General features: G+C 42.0%; 1 protein-coding gene across 2 annotated transcripts in view; it reads right to left on the bottom strand.

Annotated features, from left to right (window-relative positions):
• Nucleotides 1-17,281, bottom strand: part of MAN2A2 (mannosidase alpha class 2A member 2) — a 103,633-nt gene that overhangs the window by 50,639 nt on the left and 35,713 nt on the right. For both annotated transcript variants that reach the window (XM_066592736.1, XM_066592735.1), the window contains 2 exons: nucleotides 13,245-13,502; nucleotides 11,189-11,333 (listed from right to left, as the gene is read on the bottom strand). In XM_066592736.1, the coding sequence (XP_066448833.1) occupies nucleotides 11,189-11,333; nucleotides 13,245-13,502 (403 nt within the window). The remainder of the gene's footprint in view (nucleotides 1-11,188; nucleotides 11,334-13,244; nucleotides 13,503-17,281) is intronic.

Genomic DNA, 17,281 nt, shown 5'->3' with positions numbered 1-17,281 from the left:
GACGGCACATACACCATGTGCACAAGGGACACCCCACCTTATAGCAACGCAATGAAAAGGAGACTGGACAGAAATAGAATTCAGGGGAAAGTAAGGCCCCTTCACACGGGCGTATTTGTCTTTGAGCACGCCTTAGTGCAATTTTTTTGCGCTATGTACAAGGTTTTTTTGCACATCTATCAGCATATTTTAATGTACCGTTTGTTCCTTTGTGGGTCAGAAGAACACATCCCAATTTAAATGACTATTTTAGCCTTATGAATTCCCGATGTATTCTTTTTTCCACTTAATTGCACAGCATATTGTGTATTCCGTTGTACATTGTGTATGCATTTGCACACCCTTCATAGACTTCTATGGAGAACTTTGGTGCGCAAATGCACAAAAAGATAGAGCAGCCAAGATTTTTTTTTGCACGGGAACTAAAGGGGCCTACAAAGTTGTGAAGTGGGAATGAATCCATTGACATCAATGGGTTCTATTGTCTTTGTATTGCGCACAAATACACCTATGTGAAGTCGGCCTAAGGATACTTTTAGATGGGACAACTGTCGGGCGCTTATAGCTGTCCCAACGACTATTGCTTCTAGGCTTTCACACAGGAACGATAATCGTTCAGTGAATGGAGGTGGAGCCCCGGAGATCTCTTCTGACAACCTGCCTCCATTCACTGCAAACAGGCAGTTATTCAAGGATGAGCATCTGCCTGTTCACAATGAGCAAGAAGTTCTTCAGTAGTTGTTACGTTTCAGTCAATTAAAATGAAGCAATTATTGACTAATGAATGATTTCTTGCTTAGTACCATGTCAGGTCCTGCGTTTAGTGGTCAAAATCACTCATTTGAGCAATTTTTTGGATGATAGTTGGCTCGTGAAAAAGTACCCTAAGGGCTTCTTATGTGCAAGTGCAAATACGCTCAACGCTACGGAAAATATTAGCGCATGAACCAGGCCAAGGCCAGTCTTTTTTTTCCAGCTTAAACTTTGCGCTGCTAGATTAAAAAAAGCGGAAAATAGGTCCTATCCTATCTTTGGTTTTGTTACGTTTTGTGGGTGGTATTTTCACGCCCACAAAATGTTCCAAAATCACGACCATCTGAAGAAGAAACTAAATAACATGTAACCGCTGTCCAAGAAACACAATTTCATTTGAAACGCACGTTGCGTTCCAACCTGAATGACACGTGTTAGATGTCAACTCCACCCCCTACAGAACCCTGAAAATGACGTAACGGCAACCGGCCTGGTGTCTGTTGTAGACAGACTATGCTTTAAAAAGGCACTGAACCGCGTTGCCACATTATAAACCTCTATAGCTAATAAACATTTTACTAATTAGCTATAGTGACAACCAGGGGCGTAACTGTAGAGGATGCAGGGGATGCGGTTGCACCCGGGCCCAGGAGCCTTAGGGGGCCCATAAGGCCTCTCTTCTCCATATAGGGAACCCAGTACAATGAGTAAAGCATTATAGTTGGGGGCCCTGTTACAAGTTTTGCATCGGGGCCCGGGAGCTTCAAGTTACGCCTCTGGTGACAACTTTTTTTCCCGATCCACTGAGCGAGGAGTATTTTTCCTTTATCCTCTTTCTGGACCATAACCTTATAGAGTAAAAACGCCATATCATCTTCAGCATCTTGTGGGAATGACAACCGCCTGAAGACCTGGGCAACATTTGTTCAAAGAAATAAGCTCAAGCGGATGCGTAATTGTCCCAACATCAAGGCGAAGATTTAAAACACAAAAGCACATTTACCGTGAAAATATAAATTAAGCTTTGGATTAGCTTAGTTAAACTCTTGACTTGAACACAATAGAGTCTCTGTGACAAGAAATGTGCAATTCATGTAAGAAATCTACTAATGTAAAGCAGTTCTGCAAAGATGAATGGGCTACAATGCCTGAACGGTAATGTGGAAGACTGATGACTGGAGTTCATAGTTGGGATTATTGCTGCTAAAGATGCTCCAGTGACTTATTAAGTGGGGAGTTCATTTTTCACAAGGGTCATATAAGCCATCACACAGTTTAAAGAAATGCAATAATTCAAAACCTGTTAAGTGTTTATTCAGGTTCCCTCTGTCATATCTGACATCTTGGCACGGGATCAGAAAGCATTGTGTGTGCCAAATATGCAATAATATGGGAAATCTGATTAGGACAAATTCCTCTTCCTATCAATATGTTTGTTTCAAAGTGATTGTTAGAAAAGCCTATGTAATTCCCACTAAATAGGAAGCGAAGAATACAGCAAAATCTGGATGCTAAATGAGTAACAAGCATTTCTAGGCTAGATAGCATTTGGCATAACAAGTGGAATTGATCCCGGTGGAAAGGATCCCCGCGGACTCGACAGACATTCTAATAAAAGAACATAATATGTATGGTGAATAATATCCACATTAATAAATAACTGCGCACTAAATGATCATCACAAGGAAACGTGGGCAGATTAGCAGATCTCGATGCAAGAGTGTTAGGTCCCCAGTGCACTAAGCAAAAGGTGCCTGTCAAATTACAGTGTTAGGGCGGCTTTACACCAGCATACATGCATTTGCGCACGCCTGGACGCTGCGTTCTTGCAGAATGAACTATGCTTTTTTGCGCGTACATCGGCGTATTTTACTGTACTTTTTGCGCTGCAGGGAATGTTCATTTGCGTGTGGCGAGCAGTGATGCGCCAAATAAAATGGCTAATTAGTCTTAGTATGTTCCAGATGTGTTCTTTTTCCTGCACAATGATGTAGTGTTTCGCACATGTCCTTGTGTATTGTGCTCGTATTTGTGAATCCCCATTGACTTCTATTGGGACCTTTGGTGCACAAATATGCAGGAAAATAGAACATTGTGTGCAAAATACGGAAATGTGAACAAATCTATTGAAATCTGCCTTTGTGCGTACATACGCCCGTGTGAATCTAGCCTTATTTTTAATTTGTTGCTTATTTTTTGCTTGCTTTAGAGGTTGACAGCTTGTTTTTCCATTTTGCCAAGCCAAGAAGGTTTAAAGGGATCTGTCAGTACCTTCGACCCCCCATAACGTAGTTTATGGCACTCAAGGGTGTTGACAGGTTCCCTTTAAAGGGGCTGTCTGGTTAGGAAAATTATAGATCAATCTTTATGTGGTCAATATGCAATAGACTTACAATGACATCTATTTGGGTCTGGAGCTCCAATGTTTTCGACTATAATGGTTGGTTGGAGTGCGACATTCTATCCTGTCTACTGATCATGTGATCCCCCTCCAGACTGTTCTTTAGAAGAACTGTGACACCGGCTGTACATGAACCTTTCTACAGCTGAGCATACAGTTTACATGATTGGTGCTGTCATGATCCATCTACGAGGCGAGCAATCTGGTAGGAAATCACATAATCAGCAGACAACATGTCTTTCCACGATGACTGAACGATGCACTCCAGCTTCCTGTGACCCTCGGGTATATAATGGGTTCAGACCCAAAGTGAACACTGATCTCATTGGAAGTATATCAAATATTGACTATACAAACACTGATCTATATTTTTGCTGACTGCACAACTCCTTTAAATGTGCATGGCAGGGCAATACCATTGCTTTATGTATATAAGTGATGACAATCTACACAGCATGGTGGAATATGCATGCAATATATGCTTGAGTAAGTATATAATTAAATGGAGGCGAATAGATACCCTCTGACTGGTTGATGAAGACGCTGTGGCATGAATTTCAGATATATTGTGGTTACTTCATTGTTTTGGTGTTTTTCTGATTTTACCTAGTGTGTCTACTGATGGTAGACATAGACGCCCTGTCTGGTTGAACCTTAGCTACATGCAACCCATGCAGTTGCACAGGGTGCCGGCCACCAGCTTTGTAGGGAGGGCACAAGGCAAATGTAGACTGGGGGCAATAACCCCCCTTAGGTCTGCTTGACCAGATGATGATCGTCCTCCTGTTCTGAGGCACTGCTGTCAACTAATCGACACCCCCATAGCACAATCGCTTAATTCTGCTTCTGCATTTACGTTATAAGCCTAGTTTTGGTACTGTACCGATGTACTTAGGGTGGTTTGTGCTGTATTTATGTTATGAGGTTAGCTCTGTTACTATATTTATGCACTGAGTTTGGTGCTGCTGTACCTATTTATGAGCTTGGTTCTAGCACTGTATGTTATGAGCTTGGTTCTGGTACAGTATTTATTCACTGAGCTGCTCTGCTGTGGGTGTGCTGCTATCTTGCTGCTTTCTTATTAATTATTATTATTGTACACATTTACATAGCACATACTTCTTCCACTGCACTTTACATCTCTTGATGTTCCTATTGGGGGTTACAATCTCTAAATTCACCTTTGTTTATGTTTTTTGGAGAGTGGGAGGAAACCAAAGTACCTGGAGGTAACCCATGCATGCACATGTAGAACATACAAACTCTATGCAGATGTCATTCTTGGTGGGATTTGAACCCAGGACCCCAGCGCTCAAGGCAACAGTCCTAAAGGCAGACTGCCTATGAAGGGAATATATTGCTCTTTCTTATGATAGTGGGGTGCACAAGAAAAAATCTGTACAGGGTGCCATCTAGCCTAAAGCTGGCATTGGTTACAGTCCCCATTTGGGAGTGATTGCACCCCTAACTAACCACTATTGTTGCATCTGACAGATGCCTTAGCTAAAAGAGAGGTACATGATGTACACGACAGATAGAAAAAAACATTCAAAATGTGATGTTTTATAAGCCAAGACATAACCGATCCCGCATGACTCTACCTCAGGACTAGCCACAGACAATCTGGAAGTAGAAAGTCACTGGGGGAATTAAATCACTGCATGTAAAACTTCCGTGTGAAGCTTTCTTCATTTTACTCCCTATCCTGTCAAATAATATTTTTGAATGAATTTTATTCCGATATATTTATTTTTCATGCTCCGGTGAGTCTGCCTGAGTTAACATTTCATCTGACAGCAAAGGAAATATCAAGAGAGAATAGAAGGAGGAAAATAAAGAAGCTTCGAGCTTTTCTTCCACCACCGGTCAGCCTATTTTCATTTTCATGGGACGCAAGTTAGTTTTATGGAAATCTCAAGTCCCTAATTTCATATGATAAAGAGGTTTCATTCCCGTACGGCCCGGTTATTTTATTCCTGACTTACCCGCTGTGTTAAATTCTGATGAACTACTCGTCATACGCTACAGCAAATCCATTTTAAACAGGAACAACTCTGTTCTAATAACTAGTATTACTTAGGCCTCATGTCCACGGGCAAAATAGGATTTAAAATCCGCAGCGGATCACCCGCATGCAGATCCGCATCCCATAGGGATGCATTGACCACCTGCGGGTAGATAAATACCCACGGATGGTCAATAAAAGGGAATTTTAAAAAAATGGAGCATGAAGAAATCTGGACCATGCTCCATTTTCGTGCGGGTCTCCCGCGGGGACGGCTCCCGCAGGCTTCTATTGAAGCCTATGGAAGCCGTCCGGATCCGCGGGAGACCTAAAATAAGAATTAACTTACCCACAGCGGACCGGGCAGTTCTTCTCTTCTTCACGGCCGGATCTACTTTCTTCGGCCGGGCGGACGTGCCCGGCGCATGCGCGCGGCACACAGCCGGCGTGCTGAGCACATCCGCCGGCCGAAGAAAGAAGATCCGGACGTGAAGAGGAGAAGACCTGCCCGGTCCGCTGCGGGTGAGTTAATTCTTATTTTAAGCGCTCATGTCTACGGGGCAGGAGGGCCTGCTGCGGATTCTCCATGTAGAATCCGTAGCGGGTCTGATTTTCCCCGTGGACATGAGGCCTTAAAGGGGTTGTTCATGAAGCATATGGGCGATGTAGAGGGGGACCTTTGCAGTGACCCCTTTATGAGCCTAAGGGCTTAAACACTTTGGCGTGTTTTTGTCCCATTATGCGGCCGTGATAATCCCGGCCGAATAGCAGGATGAAACAAAACCATTGATTTTTAATTGTTTCATTTTCACTAGTGGGATTCTCGCCCGTTAATAATACGGGCGTGAAAAGATAGGACCCAGCCTATCTTTTTCAAACTCCTACTCTATGGGTCGGAGTTTGAACGGCCGTAGAGAAAAACAAAACCCGTTCATGCACAACTACACTCCATAGCGGTTAGCGTAGTTGCGTACACAGCTGTGTGAAGCCGCCCTCAGACAAGAGCCACCTTGCAAACTGGCGTTCAAGCAGTCCATATGTCATATGGATGTATAATTATTCGAATGATCACCAGGTAATATCACATTTTCCCTGCAGCGGCTCTACCTTTCCCCCACCTTAGCTTTAGGGCCTAAACAAACAAGCGTGCTTGCGCATGTTTTAGCACGCTTGAAACTCATGCCCACCAAACGTGACGAATCAAACCCATTGATTTTAATGGGTATGTTCTCATGAGCGTGTTTCTCACTCATAATTTCTGCATGCGAAGGAAAAGATAGGGCTTGCCCTATCTTTCTGCATTTTACGAAGAGAGCTGTCGTAGAAGTCTATGGCAGCTTTAAAAAAGCATAGGGGAAAGGTGTGACCCTGCGGACAACGCAGGGAAAAGAAGACAGCTGGCCCTTATTAGGCTTCAAATAGCCATTCTATTCTACAGAAAGGAAGTGTAACACGTGCGTGTGAACTGGCATTGTGAGCGCAAAATTTACAGTACCATGCGCTGACACGCGCGAATCAGTGTTGCCATCTCCAAACCTTGTTCATGCGCAAATACGCTCCGTTGCCGCAAGCGTATTTGCACATACGTTTATCTGTCGAAGTCCTTATTCATACTTCCATATGCGATTCTCAGGCACAACTTGCATCGGAGAACACACGGACACACAACTGTGTGCTCTCGTCTGTGATATCGGCAAAAAATAGGACATGATGCAACTTTTTTGTACTAACCATGGGTTCACAAACATGATGTGTGAAAGAGCCTACTGAGGTCAATGGGTCCATGAACGCAGCCCGCTGCAAACACGTACTGCACGCGGACCAAAAATACGGTGGTGTGAATAAGCCAAGATGCAGAAGATGCAAGAGTCAAAAAAATGCTTACCAGAGGTAATTTTTGTAATTCGGGGCATTGCTTATCTCTCTGTATTACTATTTTTGAATTATGTTTTTCTACACTTCATTGGTGTATTCTCTGCTTTTCCCTTGGGACGCTATTATACAAGCGCTAGCTACTTGCAGATAATTGTTGGGTTGTACCTACAAGTGCAGTTAGCCCTATACCACAAGTGTCAGTGCTGCTTCTATAATTACCCTATTATACAGGCAACTTATACATTATTTCTTTTCTTTTTTTTTTACTGTAATTTTTATTTGAAATTTTCAAATTTTACAATAATGCGATAGACATTTGACTAGAATAACTTTTAAATGATTTCATGTAGCAGCCGATTAGATGATAGTTACCAGTGATCTGTATACAGCACTCACTAACACAAGAAATCCCTATGACATCACCACTGACATCACAGGTTTCCCTAGCAACCCTTAAATTCAGAAGCGTTTGTGGTTTTTACTGTCAGAGAACTGAATATTTCAGTTCACTGTTGCTGTACAAGATTGGACTGTCAGTAAATCAGACATAAAATAAGCCAGCAGTAGTCAGTCAGACAGTCCAATCCTGCCGGGGGCGCTGTGTGGAGGAAACCGCCGTGGCATAAAATGGGAAATGTAGTTAAACTGATGAAACATTAGGGCTGCTTTCACACTTGCGTTAGGGTCACTTTAGGGTTTCTGTCTCTCTCTTCTGTTTTTGGAGGAGAGAAACTGAAATAAAAATGAAAATAACTGTTCCATTTTTTTCCCCATTGATTTCAATGGGGGTTAAAAAAAAAATTCCCTCAGGTTTCATTTTTTTTCTCTTTACAAAAAATAACGCAGCAGACTGCACTATTTTCCCATTCATAAGACCTAGAAACCTAACCAAGAGAGTGGCAAAATGAATGGAGCTACAACGCACATGCTCAGCCAACGCTCCATTTATTTCAATGGGAGGGCCAAAAACAGCTGAGTTCAAGCAAAGCACTTAGCAGTCTTCAGTGCTCTCATTGGAATGAACAGAGCAGTGACAGCGTATGTGCGCTGCTGCTCCATTCATTTCGTTATAATGATCAATGGGTGTTGCAGCGATTAGACCCCCCACCACTGAACTTTAAGTTCCCTGTTGTTGATCAGCTTTGTTATCATGTCTGAATCTGGCTCGACCAGTGGCCATATGCTGGGCCATACAGCTCTGCTGTCATTACTAACTTGGCTGCCCCCGTCATATTTATATTAATTTTCAGCCTCTACCATAAGAGATGCAAACAAGCTTTCATACAAATGGCAACTAGCTGCCAATTTGCTCATTGTTTCACCCATTAACAGTTTTTAGAGCATATCTTGGATATTTCCTGGCAGGAAACGGTTGAGAAACGTTGACCCATGGCAGAAGTTTCTAGTTAGTAATGTAAAATGCCATATTTCCTTTAGTATAGAGGCTGCTCTCTAGAAATCTTCAAGGAAGCACTGACTCTGTGTTCTCTGACTTAATATCCTATTGAGGCTCTGTTGATACTATTTGTATATGAGTATAACAGCCGAACATTAACAAAATATGGTAGAAAACACAAAGAAATGGCATAGTCGTAAACCATCTTCATCAGGTCTCATGGGCACATAGGCACTGGTCAATAAACACCCAATGACGGGGTCCTACATTAGTGGGCACCAAACATAAAACAGTACAACCCTCACAGCTTAAAGGGTTTGCCCAATTGATGAACTGGCCTCAGGCTAGGTCATCAATAGTTGATCAGTGGGAATCCACCGCTCATGATCCCTGCTGATCAGCTTGTTCTCAGTATTGCTGTCAGTATAGACAGTGCAGGAAGCAGGTTGTGCCATCCCTACTGCAGCGGCCTAGTTCAGTAGTGCAGGCACAGCTCCCATTGAACTTAATAGGAGCTGCACTTGCACTACCGAACCAGGCTGCTGCATTATAGACAGCGCAATCTGCTTTATGTGCTGTCTATACTGACAGCGATACTGAGAATCAGCTGATCGGCAGGGATCCTGATCATCTATTGATGACCTATTCTGAGGCCAGTTCATCAATTGGGCAAACCCTTTAAGCTGTGAAAAAATCTTTGATGTCCCAGCTAATGCCTTTAATGGCCAAAGAGGATCACCTGGCAGACTTAATGACACCTTTCTTTCTAAATACTCATGGAGGAAGTAAGGCTTTTGGTAAATCAGCTAAAAGGTGTTTTATAAAGAGTGCCTGCTAATGGATAACGTTCCACTAAGGCTAATTCAACACAGGCGTTTGCGTTTTTGGGCAGGCAAAAAACGCAACGATAGGGCAAATGTGTGTCTGCTTTGTAAAGTGCGTCATCGTGCCTTTTTTCACCCAAATTGAACAAATGATGGCTTCATATGGAAACATAGGTGCATTAAAAGGCAAAAAAAAAGCCGAAAGATAGCATCACAACAGAGAACATATGGCAGATGTCAATGAAAGCATTAAAAGACATTGATTGCATAAATCTGCTTTTTTACTTACTCTCGCATAGAGCAAAAAATGCAGCGTTTCAGCATCCGTGTGGAGGCACCCTAAGGCTAATTCCACACAGGCGTTTGCGATTTTGGCCTGAGAAAATAGCAGCAAAAATGCGTCTTCATTCACTGCAATTTTTGGGTGTCAGCGATGCCTTTTTTAGAGAATAATCTCGCATCGCATCACTTCTGCCAGCGATTAAATCGCATGTTTTTTTATTGCAAACGTCAAGGGACTTTCAAATGTTAAGATCACATTGCATCGCAATGCAGGCTCCATAGAGATACATGCGCGATAAAAAAAAGGCAAAATGCGGAAAGCTAGAACAAGTCACAATTTTTTAGCCTCTCAATATCGCATCAATAAAAACATCGCTGAGGAGAAGGACACCATTATAAAGCCTTGGCTTCATAATCTGCTTTTTTACGACTAATGCAGCAGGCGAAAAGCGCACATTTTCTCGCCCGTGTGACACTACCCTAAGGGTCCATTCACACAACCATATTTTTGAGCAGTGTGCCGTCTGTGCATTCCATAATAGCCTATGAGCTATCCAGATAAATCATTTTTCACAGGGATATTCGTGGACATTCGTAGACACGGCCAGACAATCATGGATGAGAATAGGTCATGCAACGTGCAGCGTCCGTGAAGATCGGACAGCAGCGGGTGGGTGTCTATGCATTGTCTAATGCGAATTGCACCTGAGTTTCTCGCCGTGCATACAGCCACGTGAACTCATCCTTAAGTGTAGCTGAAAAATGCTAATTCAATAATCTTTATTCTCAGGTTGAAAAGCAGTAAGGCAGAATACTAATAAATGCTTTGCTCGGTACAACAGTAGGCTGAAATTGAAATCTTACTGATCGAAAGATAAAACCATGAAATTACAGATCATATCCTCTAAAGATAAAGAAAAACTACTTGGAAAATAAAGTCCTTCAATTTTCTTCTAAGGCAAATTTTTAGATACGCTCAGCCATTTTTCAGTTGTCTTGGTCTAATAGATGACAACCACTATTAGCAGCCATTACAGTACCCAAAGGGGTTGTCAGTCAGCGCTCAACAGATACAGAATAGCATGTATTGTAGTCCTACATTGCTATTCACTAACATTCCTTCTCTCTTCTGCTTCTGTAACAGGAGAGCTGCCAGATCTGCAGTTTTGCCATTTCAACCTCTTTAATGGAATTTCAGCAGCATTCTCCATACATACTCCAGCCAATTAGCATATTTGCCATAGGACGCTATGCATAAAATAAAATGCCACAACCATTCCGTCAATGCGCTCTCAACAATGCGCTGCATGAGCTGAAAAGAAATTCTCGCTTCGGCTGCGTTAGAAACCTGATCAATCTTGACATACCCGCAGTCGCTCAGCAACAAATCATAAAAGTCCCTTTGTGATGGTTACTGGAGATTTAAAGGCTGATCAATTGTTCTGTCGCTCAGTAACTTTGTTTCAAACTTTTTTTTTTAACACTATCACACAACATTATGACATTTGGCTTTAAAACCCCTAAGTAAAAGTTGCAATAACTCCTACCGAGTTCCACTTCTACAATGGCCACCGACTGTGAGACCTGCCTGCAGAAATAAGGCAGTCTGACACAAACATCACACAGGTAGAAAGCTTCTTTCCTTTTCTTACCAGGATCATTGTGTGAATGAGGCACCACAAAGACTTGCAGGGGCTCTGTTTCCCATTCTGTAGGGTCATATGTGATGTCAAACCCTTGTTTCCACACTCCTCCATCAACATTATCAAAAGGCAACTGCGTGTAGATATCCAGCATCTGTAATACAAGGATTGCATTCCACAATGTGAAAAGTACATTAAATGCTACAACTGACACATTAACAAGAACATCACAGAAAATGACACAATCTTTATGTAACAAAAAGGTTCCCAGCATGCCACCCGTCAAATGTAACATCTACGGAGGCTTTCAAAAGGTTATCCACCTTTGTACATAAGCAGGTGGGTGAATTGTCAAGTATGTCTTTTTTTCTTCACTTCCCTGAGCAATACTCACCTTCACAAAATAAAGGTTTTATATTAGTAAGGCAGCATCTGTATCTGACTTTGCAGGTTCTCTTCTAGCTTATGCTTGCGCTACATCTAGGAACTCAATTTTCTTCACATTCTTCAAAAACATACTGATGGGTCAAATCATGGCTTTATATGAAATTGGTCCCAGCTGATAACGTATATTGGCTGTTCTGCATTTTTTGGAGAATCACCACTGTAATATTTGTTGCAGTTTTTTGAACCAAAGCCAGAAGTTAATCCAGCAAGAAGGATAAGTATCAGCCATTCCTTTATAATTCCCCTTTCTTTTGAATCCACATTTGGCTTTGGATCAAACAACCAAATAAAGATATCACCTCTATATACTTCTGTCTTTTTTTCATACAAGAGTATTTAAATTGGTATTTCCAAAATTGACTTATTTATCACCCATAAATAGGATAGGTGATGAACGTCTAATCAGTGGGGGTTTCACTACTGCTACCCCACTGATCCCAAGAATGGAAATCCTGTATCCCCTTCTCCTCACTCACTGCACCCCCCATAGTGAGGAGAAGATGGAATCAAGCAGCAGTCGAGTGCTGCTCCATATATCTTCAATTGGATTCTTGGAGATAGTGGAGTGCTTGTACTCCGGTAGTTTACTCAGCCCCACTGAAATCAATGGAGCTCCGCACATGCTTGACCACAGATCTATTCAATCTCCTCCTCACTGCAGGGGTGCAATGAGCCCACAATGAGGAGGACCAGGGGGACATAGGACTCCCATTCTCGGGGTCAGTAGGAGTCTCATCAGAGAGACCCCCACCGGTCAGACTTTTATAGGGGCCTTGTGTGCCGCAGAGTGTTAAGGCAGCAGTATGTAGTCCTAAGCTCTTGCTCATGACCTGATGGTTGCAGGTTCATTCCCTGCATGGTTCAGGTAGCTGGCTCAAGGTTGACTCAGCCTTCCATCCTTCTGAGGTAAAATGAGTACCCAGCTTGGTGGGGGTAATAAATAAATTACCTGAAAGCGTTGCGAAATAAGTTGGCGCTATAGAGGATAAAAATCAATTTAGATTTTAGATATAGAAAAACACTGTGAGTGAAACTAACATAGGTGTGCCTATCTGTAAGGTGGATGTATATATGAATATATGTATATATGAATTAGGTTGTGAACCCTACCCTACGTATTAGAGCAGGTGCATAAATAATGGGTAATAAATCATATGAACATCCTATGATAATGCAATAACAGGAAATGATATGTAAAATGTAATATATAAAAAACAGAAAACACCTGTGATAGCTTTATACTAAAATGTCACCAAAATGAGCTTCAAAAGCTACAGTCCTACAGGCATAAGGTTTTTGTCTGTGACAACGATAAAGGTTTTATCACCCACACGCCATATTCACAGAAATATTGCACATGCATATGTATTATGTATTCCAGAGGCCAAAAATATTCATAGAGGAACAAGATAAAGAGAGCTATAAAGGGCAGCACTGACAAGCAAAGTTATCACATAAATCTTACCAAATAAATCCTCTAGAAAGTGACGGGAGTCGTGCATACATACATATAACAAAACAACATATACTTAATTATATTCTGCATCATTCCGAACAACATTTAACCCTTAGGCCGGTTGCACACGGCTGAGAAACTCATGCGAGATTCTTGTTTTACCTGTAAGTCGGTCTTCTGCCCTTTATTAACCACGGCAAATTGGCAGTCTTGTGGAGAAATAGAGTAGAAACTAGGCCGTGGGTCTGGTGGAATTACCCAGCTTCCATTAGGCGTGTGATATGGGAGCAGGATGGGTTGTCCATCAGCATTCGCCGTCAACTCCAGAACAGAATCTTTAATGTGGCTGATGATTTCATGATTCTCTTCTAAAAGTTGCTCAAGTTGCTCTATTCGATTCTGCAGGACGGAAATCTGACTCTGTGGTAAAAAAAAATATATGTATTTAAAAAAAAAATAATAATAATAGTGGAAAATGTGCTTAATCTGTATACTATGACTCTTCAGGCAATAGCTTAAAAAGCCAATTTCCCTCAGAATATGTATGGTAATTACCTGTCAATCTTCTTTTTATCCCTGGTGGTATAAGACTGGGCTAAGTCATCAGTATGTGCTTAGGGTCAATTCAATACCCCCCAACGATCAACAAAAAGAATTGAGCATAGCATTTTCTGCAGCCTAGTATTGCAGCACTCAGTATAGAGCCGTTCTATTTCATGCATGTGTTTGGTACTGGAGGTCAGCCTTAATCACATAAATTGCTGTAGACATACATTACATGGACAGCGCTGTGATAGAAAATGCAGAGAAAGAGGCGAAGTGCTGCAAAAATTTTTTTCAACCTCTGCTTTGAAAGGATCTTTAGGTTGGACCCCCACCATTCACACATTAATGACTATCCTGAGAAGAGGCCATCAATGTTATATCCTGTAAAAGCCTCTTAGCAGGTTAGCTGAAGTCACTGAGTATTATCTATACTATTCTACAACTTTAACGAAAGGTCTTCTAATGCCAAGTACAAGGCTGTCTGAGAGGCTGACATGGCAGAGGATGGCAGAAGACATGGCAGACCGATGGAACCCTAGCATAAGTTATATCAGTGGAAGCCTTGCATTTAGTGATCTACCGACCGGAATTTTTTATAACACTCCAAGATGTTTCAAACGATTGAATGAGTCATTATTACAATCTATCCACACATTTACAAAAGGGCAGCATATAAATGCAGAACTGTGCAAACATTTTAGGCAAGTGTGTAAAAGATGCTGCAAAATAAGAATGCTTTCAAAACCAGAAATGTTAATATATTTTTTGTGTCAGTTAACAAAATGCAAAGTGAATGAACATAAGAGAAATCTAAATCAAATCAATATTTAGTTGGACCACTGTTTGCCTTCAAACCTTGCACACAGTTTTTGAAGGGACTAAACTGCACAAGAAGAAGACACAAGGTAGTTATACTGCATCAACAAGTTTCTCCCAGGCAAAGATTTGAAAGCAGACTGCGGTTTGAAGTTGTGCTGTTCAAGTTCTTCTGAAGAAGCCCAAAGAAACGAGCAACGCTGAGAACGGTGGTCGGCCCAGAGGAAAGACACATCATGCCTACTTCCCTTCGAATATGGAAGATGTCCATCAGTGCCATCTGAACAGTCAGAAACCAGTGGGACCCAAGTACACCCATCTACTGTTTGGAGAAGTCTGGCCAGAAGTGGTCTTCATGGATGAATTACAGCCAAAAGCCATACATTCGACATAAAAACAAGGTTAAGTGACTCAATTGTGCATAGAAATATAGAAGCTGGGGTGCAGAAAAATGTGAGCAGGTGTTCTGGACTGATGAGTCAGAATTGGACATTTTTGGCTGTAACAGAAGGCAGTTTGTTCACTAAAGGGCTGGAGAGCGGTACAATGATGAGGGTCTGCAGGTAACAGTGGAGCATGATGGAGGCTCCTTGCAAGTTTGGGGCTGCATTTCAGAAATGGAGTAGGGGATTTGGTCAGGATTAATGGGGTCTGCGGTGCTGAGAAATACAGGCAGATGCTTATCCATCATGCAATACCATCAGGGAGGCGTCTGATTGGCTCCAAGTTTATTCTGCAGCAGGACAACAACCCCAAACATACAATGTCATTAATAACTATCTTCAGCATAAAGAACAGGGAGTCCTGGAAGTGATGATTTGGCCCCACAGAGCCCTGATCTCAGCATCAAATCTACCTGGGATTCCATGAAGATGCAAAAGAATATGAGCAAGCTACATCCACAGAAGATCTGTGCTTAGTATTCCAAGATGTTTGGAGCAACCTCCCTGCCAAGTTCCTTCAAAAACTATGTGCAGGTATACCTAGAAGAATTGATGCAGTTTTAAAGACAAAGAGCGGTTACACCAAATATTGATTTGATTTAGATTTCTCTTTTGTTTATTCACTTTGCATTTTGTCAACTGACAATAAACTATTAGGTCGCCTTCACATGGGAGATAAAATCGTACGATTTTCACGCGATGTGAGAGTGAGTGACAACGCAGAATTGTGAAACCAATGATTTTCAATGGTTTCCTTCACATTAGCGATGTTTTCACTGATGCGATTTTACGAGAAAAAAAAAATGGCATGCTCTATCTTTCTGTGATGTGTGATTTTTTTTTATCTCTCATGTTTCCTTCTGGAGCCTGCTTTTTATCGCATCGCAATGGACAAACTGGCAATTTTCATGCGATGCGTTTTAAAACATTAAAAAGTCCTATTGGCTTTCACGATTAAAAAGATTGCGCGATAAAAATATTGAGCAATTTCATCATGAGCGATGCAAGATTATTCTCAAGAAAAAAACATTGCTGACGCTCACAAATTGCGGGGAAGAAACGCAATTTTCTTGCGGCCAAATCACAATCGCAAAACTAGCCTAAAGGACATATTCACACAGGATGGACTTGCTGCAGAATATCCACAGTGGACATTCTGCAGCAGATCCGCAGCTGAAAGTCTGCATCAAAAGGTGTGGATTTTGCCACAGTTTCTAACATTGAATTTGTGGCAGAATTCACACCTGAATACTGTGGCATATAAGGTGATAAAATGGACATGCTGCGGATTTAAATCCGGCACCACATGTCAATTTCTGCACGGATTTGTGTGGATTTTTTTTTACAGCATGTGGACAAGATTTCGAAAATCTCATCTACTTTACTGGTCTGCACAGAAAATCTGCTGCAAATCCGCCTCATGTGAACATGCACTAACACTTCTATATTTGAAGCATTCTGATTTGGCAGCATTTTCCCACACCTGCCTAAACCTTTTGCACAGTACTATGTATCTGTCTGTAATAGTTTTTAAAAATGTGCCCCACTGTGTGAGTAAAGCTGCATATACTCAAGTCTGATCCTCAGTTCTAGTGTGGATATGGTAGAAGTTAATGGGACAGAAATAGTTTAGAATTGGAGATGAGCAAGCATACTCGCTAAGGACAATTACTCGATCGAGCATTGCCCTTAGCGAGTACCTGCCCGCTCGGAAGAAAAGGTTCGGCTGCCGGCGTGGGTGAGAGGTGAGTTGCGGCAGTGAGCAGGGGAGAGCGGGGGGGAGAGAGGGAGAGAGAGATCTCCCCTCCATCCCTCCCCGCTTTCCCCCGCAGCTCCCTGTCCACCGCCGGCAGCCGAACCTTTTCTTCCGAGCGAGCAGGTACTCGCTAAGGGCAATGCTCGATCGAGTAATTGTCCTTAGCGAGTATGCTCACTCATCTCTATTTAGAATATATGTTTGTATGTTCTCTACAGAATGGAGAATTTACAATGTTGCTATTGAAGTACTTAGTCCAACATTGAGGATTGTAGCCATAACGGGGGGCGCAAAAATGCCCCATATTCCACTCGTGCTAAACCAAAAAGGGTCAGATTGGCTGCTGGAGCAATGTACATACAGTCACTGGCTCTTGATGTCTGCTGTATTTTGCCAATTCCTGAACACTACTACTTATGTTCTACAGCAGTGCGGATTTTCTGCTTTACCGAGTTCTCTTTGTCATTGAGGCATCACTTTCTATCACTAAGGAATTATTTGACAAATTCCACATCTCGCATCTAGATAGGCAGTAGAGTACATTGATTCATCTTTTAAGTACAGTGAAATCAGGCCTCATGGTATAATACGTATCTCCTCCTTTAACAAGGAACAAGGAAAAAGAGGTCGTGCAGAGG

The sequence above is a fragment of the Eleutherodactylus coqui genome, chromosome 2 (genome assembly GCF_035609145.1).
Source record: "Eleutherodactylus coqui strain aEleCoq1 chromosome 2, aEleCoq1.hap1, whole genome shotgun sequence".
In the NCBI taxonomy this organism is placed as follows: domain Eukaryota; kingdom Metazoa; phylum Chordata; class Amphibia; order Anura; family Eleutherodactylidae; genus Eleutherodactylus; species Eleutherodactylus coqui.
This window is presented reverse-complemented; position numbering and strand designations above follow the sequence as displayed.